At 37.8% G+C, this 17407-nt stretch overlaps 1 protein-coding gene across 2 annotated transcripts; it reads left to right on the top strand.

Moving 5' to 3' along the window:
- The first annotated feature begins 3937 nt into the window (after window positions 1-3937).
- Window positions 3938-11997, top strand: LOC121316957 (syntaxin-11-like). Of its 2 annotated transcripts, none has more exons than XM_041252380.1 (2): window positions 3938-4091; window positions 9877-11997. In XM_041252380.1, the coding sequence occupies exon 2, from the start codon at window positions 9883-9885 to the stop codon at window positions 10750-10752; it is 870 nt and encodes a 289-aa protein (XP_041108314.1). In that variant the 5' UTR covers window positions 3938-4091; window positions 9877-9882; the 3' UTR covers window positions 10753-11997. The 2 variants fall into 2 exon arrangements, with proteins under 2 accessions (XP_041108314.1, XP_041108313.1); XM_041252379.1 differs by lacking the exon at window positions 3938-4091 and adding an exon at window positions 8454-8589.
- Window positions 11998-17407: the final 5410 nt, after the last annotated feature.

Genomic DNA, 17407 nt, shown 5'->3' with positions numbered 1-17407 from the left:
TTGAATCTATTATCTCTGAGATTCACCCATCCCCATGCAAACAGAGGTCCCTTCTCTCCTTACATTCCAGAGCTCAAATAACACACCCAGACTCTCAGTTCAACTTGAAACAGAAAATAACAAAATAAATTATGTTATTTTGAAAGTGGTTGGCTACTCTTGTAAGCTACATGCCTATATAATGACCAGCCCCTACTTAGGTAGTACTGTAAAATGACCAGCCCTACATAAAAAAATGCGGAATTAATTTACATTTATTTAGAATGCATAGATTTTTATGTAGTTTGATTGGTCCAAATCATTTGTACATTTCTTGTTGTTTTTTTCATTGCCCTGAACTACATCAAGACAAATACTGCATTGAAGAGGCTGTGAAAATGAAAGGAGGTGCTGTGAAAATGTGGTTGGAAAGCTGGCATTATTGTGCTGCAAACTGTGAACAGCTCAGGAGTTTCTTAAGCACTTAAATATAATAATATTCGTATGAACGGCACATATGAAGCACATTGTTTAGTAGAGTAAATCAGTTTATAGACAGATACAAAATTGTTCTTTGTGTCTATCAGTAACTATCCAATTAAATATACCGTAGTCTTTGCTAGGATTTATTTATTTATTGATTGATTGATTTTACGCCTGACAAAGCAGTATTCCCCAGGTCACAGTCTTATTAAGGGTTGCAGTCTTTCCTGGTTCATGTTGGTGCACCTCAGTATTACAGTGTATTACTTATTTGTTTTTTAATGTTCTCCTCAGAACAAAACAGTTACCTTATTGTTTGTAAACAAGTTACAGGATTTTTTAATGAGGAAGAGGGATAGTATTTTTGTTTACAGACCTGTACTGCCCCTGTTTTACAGTCGCTTCCATACAGCATACTGTATGTTTCAAGTTCTCATCTGTTTTCATACATTATTGTTGGCGTCAGTAGGTGCATGCTGACCTTTGCCTCGCCATGTTTTAATAATCTTCAGGTTTGAGCAATGCCAGTGGCTGTCTAACTGATCGGATGAACAGGAGCAACGACACTGCTGTTCTTAAGAACAATTTATTACTCTTACTCCCAGATGTCTCCTCCTGCAAAATATTTATTTACAGTCACTTTTATCATTCAATGGAACAGGAAAGCATTTTTATTGTACATGTTATGTATATAGAGTTCTTTTTTTTACATCTTTTAAATTTTTTTCATACGGTTCATCACATGCAAACTGTATAATTATCATACAAAGAGGTACTGGATCAGGGACACAAATTAACCTCTGACTGTGTGTGGCAAAGTGGTGAGTGGATAGAAAACAGACAGACAATGAATTTCAGGTTCAAGGGTATTTATTGATATAATTAGCAATGTCCAGAGCCTTAAGGCAAACATCTGTAAATAATAAATGATGGAAGTGATACAGTGACGTGTATCGCTTTGTTTTGTAAATACCTCAGGTTTGATCCGAAACCAAAAATCCAGTCTTTCTTTCACCCAAACAAAACACAGACACAATTAAGTGGTCATGGTGAAAAGTGAAGTGCTAGTGAAAAGTACTCAGTGAAAAGTGACGTGCTAGTGTCTGGGTTTGATGCTGGCCTGAGGCTGCAGCTCCAGATCGTGTTAGTAATCTTTATTAGAAAACAAACAGACAGTTTTAACAAGACAACTGACAAACACAACACTCACTTTTCTTTTAAATACCAGGTCTCCTTTTAGGTCATTCTTAACCATTTACAAAGGAACAGATTACTTATTTATACTCTCCCTCATGACCCCTTGATGAATTAGCACGCATCCGCTTCTGCAATCCGCGGATGCCACGCTTTTTCCTGTCCGGGTCATTGAGTTTGGGTAGTGTAGCTCCGCCCCTTTTCTAGCTGGCCAACTTCCACCTACCCACGGTAATAAATTGTCATGACCTTTAGTCCGTGGTACTCTGTTCCCTTTACATAGCACCCTGACAGGTCGGGAGGGAGATCTAACGCCAAGCGTCATTCGATCTCTGTCACACTGTGCAACACACTCATCAGTGATAAAGTACACAAACATACTGTAACAGTATTGAGTTGTGTGATGTATAAGGACATAAGCTTGACAAAAACACTTTTGTTCAGGGGTTAATAATCAACACTGTTTAGGATGATGCAATGTGGTGCGAGGGAAATCTCTAGCAAACATTGGGCCAGGAGGATATAAAGTGATTAATACATTCGCCTAGGAAGAGGGATGTCACCATTTTGTGTCCAGCCTCTTAACATCTTGTGTTAAAAGGGTACTTTGGACGATATTATATTTGACAGTTGCTCAATGTAAGGTATCCTTTACTCCAAATGACTTTTTCCATTGCAGATTTGTCTGATGATAAGATGGTTTGCTGAACAAGTCTGGTAGTGTGACGTCAGCTCTCTGTTCAAAACAGATTCTTACAAATGCATTCATACTGCTTTCCTATACCAGTGCTTATATATGTACATATTCTCTTCTAGGTGCCTCGTAGTTGTGTTTTGCAGTTTCGGTTTAAGTAACCGTAGATGTTTTCCAAATTTAGAGGATATTTTTCTTGATTTAAAATCTATGTACAATAACTATTTGGACCCCTTATTCTCAAGATAATAACAACAACTTCATAAACACATAGGTGAAGGTCTGGATGGCTGTCTGGACTGGATTGATTATGGGCTATGACGTCTTTCACCTCTAGGGTGGTTGTTTACAGAATTCAGCTGTGGCAGGGTAGCGTCACGGCAGGAAGGAGATCCAGAGGCAGGAAGCTGCAGTTTAAAGTGCTGTGACCCTTCACAGTGCTGGGTCATTTGACCTTTTTTCCAATTTCACAATTCATTAAAACTGTGCTTAGAATGCAGTCGAGCCTGATAGACTTGCAAGCCTCAGCTTTATGATTCTGGTGTGTTTAAAGTTCAGCATGGGCAGAGCTATAGGAATTTATAAAGAGTGACTGCACACTACTTGGTGTTAAATTTTGAATACTGGCTTTTGTTCCTGCATGCAACTCCTTTCGATAAAAATGAGGGTTAGCAGATAAAGGTCGTAATAGCAGTACAATTATGGTCCTGAAATAACAGGCTAAAACAAACACATCAGAATATGTAAGCAAACCTTAGTGTCTAGTTTTGTAATATAATTTAACACTCTAAAAAAACAGCCATTAAACAAAGTAAAACTTAAAAGTCAAGGTTTCCGGAATAAGGCTGTGTTACACATTTAATAAGAAACAATTTAAGAATCTTTAAAAGTCTTTAAAATAAAAATGTAAAAGTTTTGAAGATTTCTTTCCATTTTAAAATGGAAATGATGTGTCAATCATTGCCAGGTCAGACCTAGAAGGGGTAATAGTCAGGGCTTTCAAAATACTGTATTCCTCTAATCATAACATCATCCTTACAATTGTCACTGAGTTAAGGTTTTCCAGAATTTATTTTTGTCTGAAGCCAATTCATTCTTACCACACTATAAATGACTCACTACCTGAGCAACAGTGGAACACTCACTTGCATGTAGGATTATAGGTGGTTTCCCAATACTTAGTGCAATTGGATGTACAGTGTGGTAGCACAATACATGAAATGATAAGTGCTAATGAGAAATAAGATTCTTTAATGGACCACTTTTCCACACCAATCTTCTGTGATCATGTACATGTAAAAAATGTTTATTTGATTATGTTATGCTTGTGGTACAGTTGACATGCATGTTCATGGTCTTGTGCACAGAGACTGCATGTTGCACAGTCAGTGACAGAGGCCTGCCCACAGCTTTACAAAGGAAACCTTAGACCGATGCTTTCATTTCCTTTCACACAAACAATTTTTTCCCCTGCCTGCAAATGACCTGCAGTACCAGACAGTATGTAGTGCTGAGATCTAATTTTCTATTCCTTTTATAGTATTGCTCTTTACATTAGAAACGGGAAAAACTCAAACACTTCGAACTGATAATGATGCAATGTCTTACTCAAGTGAAGTTTCCTGATTTGAAGTTTCACAACCATGGTTGGTGAACCAACTGGAAGGAGGTTATAACCAAAATCTTCTGGGAGATTGGATCCATATTTAGCCTCGCTGGGGATTTACAACTGCTATTAAAGGTAATATATATATATATTTATATATGCATGTAGGAGAGTTCTTCAGTTTTAAATTCAAGACCATAAAAAAATGAAATACAAAAGCTCTTGTCGTAATAGCTATAGCTACAGGACACATACTGTATACTGAAATGGTCTAACTCTAGTGTAACAGCATCAACTTTGTCTTGGGTTTTACCCACTTGGAGCACTTATCTCATCATACACAATATATTGTAACCTCAATAGTTATAGATTAAACACTTTTGGTTTTACATTTAAACCATTCTATAGAACCTCCTGGTGCTTGCTCTGTGATAGGTTAAACATGTCTAAGATCCCAGAGAAAGCATTTTGGGGACCATAAAGATTCTGTAAAGAACACAGGGGAGGAGCGGCTTTATTAAGCTTCTCCACAACTCATTTTGAGTTGTCACTTTTTTATTCTTTAGCCATGAAATGTAGAAGTGAGTTGTGTTTTACAAATATGTTTTTTTGGGGGCTTTGAAATGAATGAGGCAAAGCCGTTTAAAATGTAAGAGACTTAATGCACTTCTTGCTCTCATTTTATAAAACAAAAACCCACTTTGGTGGTGTTAATATTGTGCTGCCTGGTGATGGACAGCAAGGGTGTGCACGGCACACTGCACAATTCAAGTTCAAACAAGATATCTTATTTCAATGACGCACTTCACAGTATGCTGTTATTAAGTTGAAAGTTGAGAGAGAAATCACAAAATGCTTGGTTATTAAAAGTGAATTGTGTGGTTTGTGAATTGATTTAAAGTTCAATAAACCCTTAAGAGTCTGTTAGAAATCTGATAGACCTATATTCAACGATTCTTGAATGACTGCCCAAGAATTATCCAAACTTTACTGGGTGCACACATTTTGTTTTACGATTCAGTTATCTTGGATGATCAGGGTTGCACAGACTCTGCTTTTAATGCATAAGGAGACGTGCCATTTGTTTGATAGCCCAGAGCTCTGGATAGTCATGATTTAGATAACTGAGTGGAAGTATAGAGTTTTGACTGCCGACCTTTTGTTATGACGTATTTTACATTGAATAGGCCATGTTGACAAAGCATTTACTCTAGTCTACCCTAGAAACAAATATATCTTCTTGGTTTTCTAATTGCATCTAGGACTTGTTTTACTTAATGTATTGAGTAAGCCATCAATCTCAGGTCTTTTGAAACGGTGGCTTTAAATCCACATTAATGCTTTTGACTGCTGTCAGTATGAGTGGATTTTCATTGGGTATTACTCATTGCTCATGATTTTGAGTCAGAAGCACAAGCAGCATATTGCAACACATTTTATTAGACAATGGAAAATTTGCCATGCATCTGCTTTCTTGCAGTTACAGTAATAATATTACTGTGTACTATTTTACTAAGTAATAATATTACTGTGTACTATTTTACTACTTATTACATGCCTTTTCTTGCAGCTTTTAGAAAAAAATAGCATATCTCAATATTTAAAACCACATTTGGATTTTTCAGCGATTTCTGCAAATGTCTTTCTAATAGGAAAAGATATCCATGATGATAATTATGGAAAAATAACACAGAAACAAAAAACAGTCATATTACATAACAGGAAGTAACAGTTTAGTACAGTTAGTTACAACAAAGGGCTGGGTTCAAATCCAAGTTGACCACTACTGTAATTCACTATCTGATCCTGGACAAAGCACTCGATGTCCATCTGCCTCGGCCTCATGTAGTTGAGAACTGGGCTGAAGCAGGCTACCACTTACTAGATACTGAATTTAAGCTGTTTGTGCATTTTACCATTAGGCTCGTTGGCAGCATGACAGCTTTTCCCTCATAGTTCTGCAAGCCCACTTCAATCCTGACATGAACCCCCCTGCTCCTCCATCCTGGGCATCTCTCAAGCATACATCACGATTGTGGGTGTCTGGGATGTTTGGGTTGAGGACTAATATCCACTGGGAGCACAGATCCTGGCAATACATTTCAAAACAACATATATTGAACATGACGTAGGAATTCAACACAGGTGAACTATCAATAATGTATTTACTACTACATGTAAGTTTCGCAAGATGATGCATGTCTCAGGCCTGGAACCTCTCTATTCCCTCCCTGTTAGTTGGATTCTGTTTTATTTGTTCTGATTTCAAAACAACCTTTTACACAGTGTGAATCAGACAAAGGATTTCCATCTTAGTAGTGTTAAATTACATGCCTTAGAAACACCACCAGTACTGAATATGTTTCGCAATAAAAAAAACCTGCCAATTAAAGGGTATGTGCTAGTTAAGAGTTAAGGTGCAGAGCAACTATAACACTTAAGTGCAAAATGTTCCCTATTTTGTCTATAAGGTGAAAAGGTTATCCCAGCTTAGATATCACTTTTTCTTATTCAGTAATTAGTTAGTAAGGTACAATGGGGTTGCCACAGAGTCTAAATGTAGGGAAGCTGAGATTCAAAATCAGGATCCTATGATGCAGTGTCACAAAACAAACTCCTTTGTCCCACACGTAAATACCAGTAACATTTAGAATTTAGGTAACATGTAATCAATCCAATATTTTAGTTACAGATAGGAATTTCTGATGATTGTACACTTGTGAGAACAGAATCAGTTCTACATTCTTCAGAGTCCGATCTCAATCTGTGAGTAAAAAACTGTCCAATAAAATGTCAAGATCAATGTATGCCCATATACACTTCTAACTTGCTCTGCCAGCTTTGCGACATTTTAAAAGGCTAACATCACTACAAGGTACCAAGGGTCAGACAAGTTTGCAGTTTTGCACTTTGGAGAAAATAAGACTTGAAAACTGTGGCCCAGAGTCACTCTATACGTCCTTGTTAATGGTCACCATAAACCCTTATAGTTGGTTTCACAGACCCTGATTAGCACTAATGCTGGTGTAATGAATGTAACCTTGGGTAAAGTACTGCATGATTAGAACTGAACAGGGATGGGAAACAAATCATTAGTTTTAAAACAGCAAACATATTGGTGAATCAAATAAGGAACTGAATGTGAATTACGATCTCCGTACACCATGCCATACAAGAAATATAAGAAAATGTTAAAACAGTACCAATAATGGAAACATGATTCAGATCAGCCACAGCAAATGTGGCAACTATACCCACAACAGAATCAGAATATATATGAATATATATATATATATATATATATTATATATATATAATATATATATATATATATATATATATATATATATATATATATATATATGATGAGACACAAAAAATCAAACACATGCAAAGCAATGTAAACGTTTTGACCAGATTGAGAGGAATAAGCTGTCAAAAAAAGGATAAACTGGACAAGTTATTCTTGCTCTTGTTGTAAGAATTCTCTTTAAATTATTAAAGTGGGCCCTCCCTGGTATTTTAGATTTCAAAGACAAAAATACAAATCTTAGTGCAAAAAGTTTTTTGTAACATTACCAGTTTTTTAATCCCACCAAAAAAATATGAAATGCATAACGAACCAAAAACTTATCCTGTAAACTCGGATATCATAATACTGTAAATGATAACTAATTAGAATACAGTGTTTCATAATCTTATAGTAGAGCAAGTGCCTTTGTGGTATTGTAGGTCACAGCTGATAAGAAGATAAAAAAAAAAAAACGATGTTCACGCCCATGGATGAATAAACTTGTACATTTCTGGATCAGAAATATTTTTCACTACCCAATTCTCAGTGAGAAAGACGGAAGAAAGTGAACACAGCATTAAATGAGCCAATCAATTTAATGTTGTAGCAATCAAGATAGCAGTTAAGGTTCTTATTGGTAATAATAGCTGTCAGTTTCAGTATCTCCAATACTGCCATCATAATATTTTGAACTAATATTGCCTCAGACAGTTTCTATCTGCTCAGCTTAACGTGCAGAACTCAGGTCTCACAGCTCCGATTAAAATACATAACTCCAACCAGAGCTGTTAACAGCATATCGCTGCAGAGCGAAGCCTCGCATATGGTAGTGCAGCGTACGCAACTAATAATTTACGTTGCACTCCTGCAGCCGGTGTGCAAGTGTGTGCTTCATTCACCCTCAACACCCCTACCACGTGACCATCAACATTGAGGCAAATAAAAAGTCAAGTAAGTAATTTCGTCAACTGCAGAACAACTCTAAAGTCAGCTAAGTACTGTAATATTTTAATATTTCAGCCCGTGTCCTACAATAGAACAACAACAAACTTTATTATTTAACCCATTAATGCCTCATGGCATCGGGCTGTAGCTTGTAATGGTGACGTCTATTACGAGTTGCGCACGCAGCACTACCCTGTGAGAGCTACGCTGTGCGAGTCGTTCTGTGCAATACCCCTCTCGCTAGGAAGGAGAGTCCCTGCCCATACGCCAGTTACTAGTGCTTATGAGCTTTAAGTGGTAGGTTTGAGAGCAATTGAGGATCAACTGAGGAGTTTGTCTTCGGCACAGATTGTTGTAAATATGTTCTGCTGATCATTGTACAGTCCATGAAATAAGGTATTTTTTTTTTTAATTTAAAGTTCGTAATAAGATTTATGATTTAATTAGGTAACACTGTTCAATCGTTAGCAGCTGCAGTCGTTTCTCGCATGATCTCAAAAAGTGTTTTAATGTGTTTTTATTTTATAGTTAAAATAGGAGAAAAAAAAATCACATACTTTTTGTCACGTGTAGTGACTAGTTGCAGAATATTATTCAGAAGAACATTAAATAGCAAATAAATTAAAGGTAGATTATCCTGATAATTCCACCCAGTTGTGGAGGTTATTGTATTTGTGGGGTAAATACTTATTCGTACTGAAACTGAGCTTAAAGTTAAGGGGACTTTGAAATCTTCTTAAAATGTGGGCACTGGGAAATCCGCACCGCCTGCATCCCATAATTTGCATACTGAAGATCGCTATGATTGTATAGAAATGTATACTCATCACATTTCTAAGGGGGCGTTAATCTGCTGTATACTTTATTCTCTGTCGTTGCCTGTATATACTTTATGATTTAATGTGAAACTGCACTGCAGTTTATTTCTTGTAAATGAAAAGTTCAGGTTTTTGTTTTTGTTTTTCTACCAGAACAGCTAAACATTAATTTTTGGTGGCTTCAGTTCCAGTTGGACAGAAACCCACAGCACAAAACACAGCTTTGATTAAAAAATGACTTCCTCGTTTTGGCATTTGTGGCATTAAGGAAATAAACCTGGTTATTTTGTGTTTAGTATTATTAAGATTATGCAGAGAATAGATAGTATTTTATGACTGGCCGTTTAAAGTGTTCTCCATCATGTTTTGTCATGGTTATATTTTCAGAAAATGAACCATGCATTTAATTGTCTCTTTGAAACCAACCCAACCTTTTGTTGTGCGGAATGTGTTTAAGGCCAGACCCTATGGAGAGTGCACTGGTGTGTGTTTTGTTTACAAATAATTGCTGAAAACGAACAAGCATAGTGAACAACATCTGAGCATAGTATTTTTAAGATATAGCTCTGCCAGTAAATGATAACTGTGTGCATTTAGATTTTACTGTTGGTTTCAAGTGTAAGGAATGCAATCATCTTTAAAAGGCATGCAAACATTAAAATGCCTCCCTGAAGGCCACAGGTATGACCGTAGAAAGGGTGTGCACTTCTTTTTTTTTTTTTTTTTTTTTTTTTTTTTTACAGTAAGTTTACAGTAAGATCCATTTATAACCCTAAATCCCAGATTAGCACATGAACAATTTGAGAAAGCTGTGTTATTTTGGGGGGTACAATGTAACGTCTATCTCTACCGTCTTCTATTGCAGGGGAAAATGAAAGACCGATTAAGTGAACTGTTGGATTTCTCCAAGAACCACTCTCAGGAGAAAAGTCCTGATGAAGTGGACGATAATGTGGAGTTGGTGCAAGAGGCCATTGTCTTTGATGAGGACCACATCATGGAAGAAGTGTACAAAGAGGTGCAGGCAGTGCGCCGGGAGAACGAGATGCTCAGAGTGGACATCAAAAGGCTGGGTAAGCAGAACACCCGTTTCCTGACTTCTATGCGGCGCATTAGTAGTATCAAGCGAGACTCCAGCGCCATTGCCCGAGACATCAAGACCAGGGGAGAAGGCATCTACAAGAGGCTGCAGAAGATGGAAGCCTTCAGTAAGGCTGTGGAGGACAAGTACGGCGTCAACTCTGCTCTGTCACGCATAGTGCGGGCCCAGCACCTGTCCCTGATGCATGGCTTCCGTGATGCTATGTTTGAATACAACGAGGCCGAGATGCGCCAACGGGAGAACTGCAAGACCCGCATCCAGAGGCAGCTGGAGATCATGGGCAATGATTTTTCGGGGGAACAAATCGAGGACATGATCGAGAATGGCAAGTGGGACGTCTTCTCTGAAAACCTGCTGACAGATGGCAAGGCGGCCCGCTCAGCCCTTAACGAAATTGAGAACCGGCACAAAGAGCTGCTGGAGCTGGAGAGCCGCATCAGGGATGTTCACGACTTGTTCCTGCAGATGGCCTTGTTGGTGGAGGAGCAAGGGGGCATGCTGGACAACATTGAGACCAACGTATTGGAAACCAAGAATTACATGGGAGAGGCCAGGATTCAGATCAAGAAAGCTGTGGAGTACAAGAGAAATAACCCCTGCAGGAAACTCTTCTGCTGCTGTTTCCCTTGTTGCCAGTGAGTGAATGTGCTGTGGGTTCTTTTTTTTTCTGTATGAGGGAGCCCCCTTATCCAGTGGTGACTTTTATTAAACTGGTGAATGACAAATAATCTGTATTGCTCTGTAGTCCCTACACCCCAAAGACAGTTAAGCCTTGCAAAGTCCTACAAAAAGGGAAACCTGTGTCAAAAGTGTGTAAATTGTTTGGTGGTTCTATGCAGTGATACTGACAAGTGAGCAACAGGACGTCTGTAAATGTGTTAATAATATGAATACATGTTGACAGACTGCAAACAACATCTGAATGATAATACAGTAAAGTGCATTTAGTTGTTTTGGATTTATTTCTACACTAAAAGATACAAATGAACCTGTTAAAGCTCTTATTTTGGCTGTAGTTACTGCAGGCTACTAGTACTACCCATTTGTTGTGGTTTCTAACAACAGGAATAGCAGCAAATGTAGGTGCTCGGTGTTGTGACGTCCAGATGGATTTCTAACTACAGGAAGTCTCTACATCATGAAACACATTTAAAAGTGTGCTGTTTTTTATACTGTGTTTTCTTAAACCTTAAAGCTAATTACTTTTCAGACTAATAAAATCAGCATGAAGTTGGCAAGACAGTAAAAAGTAGTAGATATTTGAAGATGCACTTACCTTTCAGAGAACAGTAAAATAAGGAAATCCATATCCAGGTGAAAGCATGGCACAGTGATAGAAAAAAAAGTTCAAAGGACACATTTCTCTGTGACTGTTTCACTTGTTTAATACATTTTAATATTCATTTTGTAAATATACAATCACGTTAAATAGAACATTTACAAGGTTTTGTTAATCCCAGACCCTGAAAAAAAAACATGCACATCTGAATGTAATTTAATAAAATGAGTTTCTAATGTATTTACCCATTCATTTTGTATTTGTTAAAATTAAGGGAATTATGAGTTAATTCCCAGCTCCTCCCACAGATACACCTTGATGTGTAATATTGGACAATATTGATTCTTCAAATTATGGTGAGCAAATTAAACCTACACATAGAATTCAGACAGCATCCATGTGGAATCATTTTAACAATATGTTCCTGTCATCTGATGCAGTGTCAGAAGAGACTGCTGACAGCCAGTGTCTCTGATAGACAGTATGACATTGTGCATATGAAGCACCTATGCTGGTACGATGGATCATGTTAGAGTGTCCCATAAAACCTGAACGGTTGGGACTGTAGCTATAATCTAAGTAATATATATATATATATATATATATATATATATATATATATATATATATATATATATACACACACACACACACACACACACACACACATTTTAAACAGAAACAGTTTGTATTGCTCGTATGTGTGACAGAAGATAATAGAGAACTCTAGCAGTGTATGTGTGAGAGAGTTTGTTGCAGTTGAATTGGGTTTAATACGTACAGTTTAGTACATACAGTACCATTTAATACATATAGTTTTCATGTTCCACAGGTAGATATTTTACACAAATAAGGTAGGTCCGGAACAGTAAATGACAGTCACGGTGGTATTTGTGAAGTCGGGCAGGAAAAACATTTGCCGTTCACTTTTATTCTTCTATATTTTTGTTGGCACTGTTATTGTACAGTTGAAATGTGTAACGTATTCAGTTTTAATTACATTTAGCGGAAATATACATTCGTAAAATTCCCTTACAGACAGTGAGTTGGAAAATGTGATATTTACCTTAAGCTGAATTTATAGCATTTGTTAAATTCCTCAGATTTTCAGGTTTCCTTTACTGGGTATTTGAGGGTGTATTTGCCTTGCCTTTTACATTGATTAGATCGACCTGCACATCGCCAGGATAAATGACAGCTACAGCCGTTTACAGCATTGTGAATCAACCAGGATTACCTTGACTACATGGTTGTCCTTGGGTTACCCCTATATATACATGACTGATGCATTCCAGGGGGGTTCCCTCCAGTGGGGTCTTGATCAAGCCACTCCCTCAGGTGTAGTTAATATTAGTAAGTAGCGTCTGCAGCACTTGTATTAGACTTGATGAAGTTAAATGCCCATGGGGATGCCAAGCTGGTAAATGGGTTGTGTTACATTTGCCTCCTAAAGCTGTAACAGGAAGTTTGTCACCAGAAACATTTTTGAGATGGAACAGGAGTTACATATCAAGAAAAACTGTTCACAGGAATACGAGACTCCATTAGTACTGTACTGTGCTCTTATACTCACTGCACACAGGTGTGAGGAGGGCAGTACAAGAGCACTAGATAGAAACAGCCACTTTGTTTCTGCTATATTGTTACTGCTCTCTTGGTAAGAATGGTCAGACCACAGGCATTCTCAAGTTTTCTTTAAAGAGTAAAGACAACCCTAGCCCTGGGGCTAAAACATTGTTTAAAAAAAAAAAACAAGAGGACGCTTCTTATGTAAATTCTGGACTTTCCAATCTGAAATAGGCCACTTGTCTTTCCATACTAGTGGAAACCAAGATGTTTCATATTATGATGTCATCATCACATAAGGAAATACACTTTTTTAAAACTCTGCAGTAGGGGGACTTGATACCAAATGCAACACAGTGCAAATTAGATTTAATTATTCACATGGACCCAACATTTGATGTTGATTATAAGGACCTACCAAATTTTTTCTTTTTATTCTTTTTTTTTTTTTTACTGAAAAAATTGTGGTTACTGATAATGCCTACTAATGGTAACCCTTAGTGGACGGTTTGGATAGCTGGATCCTTTTCTGAATCATCATAGAAACTCTCACATTTACAGGAAATGTGCTGCGCATTAACCTCCAGAATTACCACAAAGTATACGAAGCTGCAGTTCACAGAATGCGTTTTTACGGTAAAAAGATGCAGTGGGCTTGCAGTCCCTTAACTGGTAATTACTAGAGCTCCCTAACATTGCAGTAACCTACATAAAGTCCAGCCCAGCATTTTCAGGACCCCTCCACTTCGGAGAAGTTCCAGTTTGCCAACTGAATTCTGAATTACTGAGCACTTTTGTTTTTAAAAAGTCCCTGTTAAACATGTAACTGTTTGCTATGCTTCAACAGTACAGTACACATGGGAAGCTGTATATTGTTCCAGCTTACAGGTTGTCTCCAGGAGCGATCCCCCAGTTGACAAAGGACAATACAGTTGACTTCTACTAGGGTAAAACCAAGTAAAATAATACTTGATAACAATAAGCAGAGAGAATACTGCAAAAGTCAGTGGGTTTTATTCAAATGATCATAACCAGTGCTGAATCTAAATGTGGCCACTGTTCATATGGGACATAACTATTTTGTTATCTGAGTCTCCTTACTGTAAAGTAGGCTCTCCCTAATTCCAACCATTTGGGGCAGAATGGCTTGTTCATAGTCCTAATTGTAATTTGTACCATACTAAAAATGTCTAGTCTTTGTTCTATGTTTTTGATAATCTTTCGTTGTATAATTTATACATTTCAGTAATAAAGCCTTGAGAGAAAAAAAAAAGTTGTAAATGTTTTTTTGTGTAACATTGTGCTTTTAAAAATGTAAGAGTTGCCTGTGATGACCTGTACTATACTATGCATGTGATGGCCATCGTCTGCAGTAATTCAGTTTATATCATTATTATAGCATGATTATGATTGCTAAGTGGGCCTCCATTCCAAAAGCAAAAAGGAATAAATACAGCCCACACTATCTAATACACTTTTAAAGTGTGACCTAAAGAAAATGTTTTCCTAGTAGCCATAGTGATTAGGCTACATCCCTATGGTAACTGTCAGTATCCTACAGAAGTGAGTTAAATATTGTACAAAAAAGTATAATAATAATAATAATAAACTCAATACCAATATGTATAAAACACAATATGGCAATAAGTAACCACAAATTGTGCACCCGTGAGTGTATTCAAATTAGTTAGCTGCTTGAAAGAAAAAACAAACACTGAGAGGATGGCTATTGTAATAACCATTGTTGTTTAACAATGTGTCCTGGTTTTGAGCTTTTAAAATCTGGTCACCCAAAGCATATGAAGCATTACAAACTGTAAGTACTGTTTAATACTTTTATTTTAATACTCTGCATTCTGATATGATTTTTAATTCCATGTACAGTTGTCATTGTATTGCATTTATAGCAGTGTTGTGTTCATGAAGAATACAGAATGGGTAAGCTTTTAATTACTCGCTTCTACACCTTGCAAGAGGAGGTGCAACGTTTTTGGAGGGTCAGCAATTGCCAAATGCAAGGCTAAATCCTTACATTGTGTTATTATGTGTTTGCACCCGCTTAGTATTCCAGATCCCTTCCCATTTCCATGCTCTTTTCTTCATTTGCAGCTGCAAATCACTTTGCCTGTATCCTTACAGGGTGGCACAGTGGCGTGATGGTTAGCGCTGCTGCCTCACAGCACCAGGGTCCTGGGTTCAATTTTGTCCTAGGGGTCTGTCTGTGTGCAGTTTGCATGTTCTCCCTGTGTCTGCGTGGGTTTTCTCAAGGTACTCTGGTTTCCTCCCACAGTCCAAAGACATGCTGTTCAGGTTGATTGATCATTATCTGTGTGTGTGAGGTGTCCTGCAATGGGCTTGCATTCCATCCAGGGTGTAGTCCTGCCTTGCACCCTGTGTCTGCCGGGTTAGGCTCCAGCTCACCACAACCCTGTAAAGGATTAAGCAGTTAATGATAATGGATGGATGTATCAATACATCAGCACCATAGACTCATGAACTGGTCACACCAAACCCAAAGACTATCAGATTCCATTGCAGTTGGTGATGTTAAGACCTTTACTGAGCCACAAACACATGTAAATGTGCCTTCGTTCACTAATAAGTCTGGGGACAGTACATGACTCTTTTATTCCAATTAAGAAAGAGTTGTTGTTCTGTTGCTCAGTGTAAAGCTACACCTCACAGCTCTTCTTAACAAACAGCATAGCTTCTCTGCCAAGCTGTGAAATATGCATTTTGACAGTTTTGCCAATTAACATGCTCCAGACGTAAAATATATAAGTTAAAATAGACAGAGAATGTGTTTATTTCTCAATTTATGCCACAACTCCCTCCTTCCAGAGAAGTGGTAAGGGGTAAATACTTTCTGTTTTTTGTCTCGACAGTAAAACCCAATTTGCCACATCTGGTCAAATATGTGTTTCTCTGTACACATTTTGGTTTGTTGACCAGCGTCAGAAGAATCAATAAATTCCCACTGATAAAACATATGATTGGTTAAAGTTTATGTTTGAAATTGCAAAATGGTTAAAAGTGACACTGTTGCACAACAGATTAAGAAATAAAGCTGACAAAAAGAGAAATAGTTACAGCTGAATCTATGAAAATCACAGTATATGTGCTCCCATTTCGAATATAATAAAAACTTTCAAGTTTCATGCCATTTGCACAGCTCTTAAACTCTTGGTCTCGTCATAATAACCCAAAAGCCTATGGTATCCCAGATCCCATGATACTCAAAGGCAAATTAAATATAAAAAGTATAGTGTGAGCTGCAGGAGGCAAGATGTCTGGTGTCAGAGATAAGGGCCTGAAAAGGTCCCAGTTAATAAGTGGTGGTTGACAGGTTTGCTACAGAATGATGTAAATGTGCTCAGGGGCATCTGTTCTGGTGGCACTCCTCCTCCAGGCCAGTCTCAGGTATTGAAAAGCAATACAGATTATGAAACACACTAATAGCTGTGACTATCCTTATATTATTTTCTATTGAGGTAGTGTTGTCTTGACAAAACAAACTCCATATAGAGTAGCTGAAAACGTGGAAAAACCATGATAAGTATATAAGCATAAACATAGTAGAAAAAAGTATAAACAGAGGGTAGCTGCAACAGGGCTTCTTCTTGATGTGTTGTTAATACAGAAGGTGAAATGTGTGCTGATTGGCTGAAAGAAGAACTTGAGAACTCTGATAATATATATATATATCTATATATATATATAGATATATATATTATATATATTACCACTGATATATATATATACACTGAGTGTACAAAACATAAGGAACACCTGCTCTTTCCATGAAATAGACTGACGAGGTGAACCCAGACGAAAGCTATGATCCCTTACTGACGTAACCTGTTAAATACACTTCAATCAGTGTAGATGAAGGGGAGACAGATTAAAGAAGGATTTTTAAGCCTTGACACAATTGAGACATGGATTGTGTATGTGTGCCATTCAGAGGGTAAATGGACAAGACAAAATATTTAAGTGCCTTTGAACGGGGTATGGTAGTAGGTGCCAGGCGCGTCGGTTTGAGTGTGTCAAGAACTGCAACACTGCTGGGTTTTTCACGCCCAGCAGTTTCCTGTGTGTATCAAGGATTGTCCACCACCCAAAGGACATCCAGCCAACGGCAGGCCAGTGGTCAAAAACGGCTCAATGATGAAAGAGGCCAAAGGAGGCTGACACGAATTGTGCAGAGCAACAGACCGGCTACAGTTAGTCAACTGACAGTCCAGTACAACATTGGTGCCGACAGACCCATAAAAGAATGCACAACTCATTGTACCTTGACACGAATGGGGTATGGCAGCCAATGACCTAACAGAGTTCCACTTCTTTCAACAAAACACAAGAAACTGAGGTTCCAGTGGGCTAAGGACAAAAACACTGGACACTGGAGGATTGGAAAAACATTGCCTGGTCTGATGAAGCTCGGTTCCT

The sequence above is a fragment of the Polyodon spathula genome, chromosome 6, assembly GCF_017654505.1.
Source record: "Polyodon spathula isolate WHYD16114869_AA chromosome 6, ASM1765450v1, whole genome shotgun sequence".
Taxonomy (NCBI): Eukaryota; Metazoa; Chordata; class Actinopteri; order Acipenseriformes; family Polyodontidae; genus Polyodon; species Polyodon spathula.
Note: the sequence above shows the minus strand (reverse complement) of the source record. Positions and strands in the feature narration are given on the sequence as shown.

Bases quoted from the DNA above. Each gene is read 5' to 3' on its own strand.
- LOC121316957 (XM_041252380.1), top strand. From the start codon at position 9,883: ATGAAAGACCGATTAAGTGAACTGTTGGATTTCTCCAAGAACCACTCT.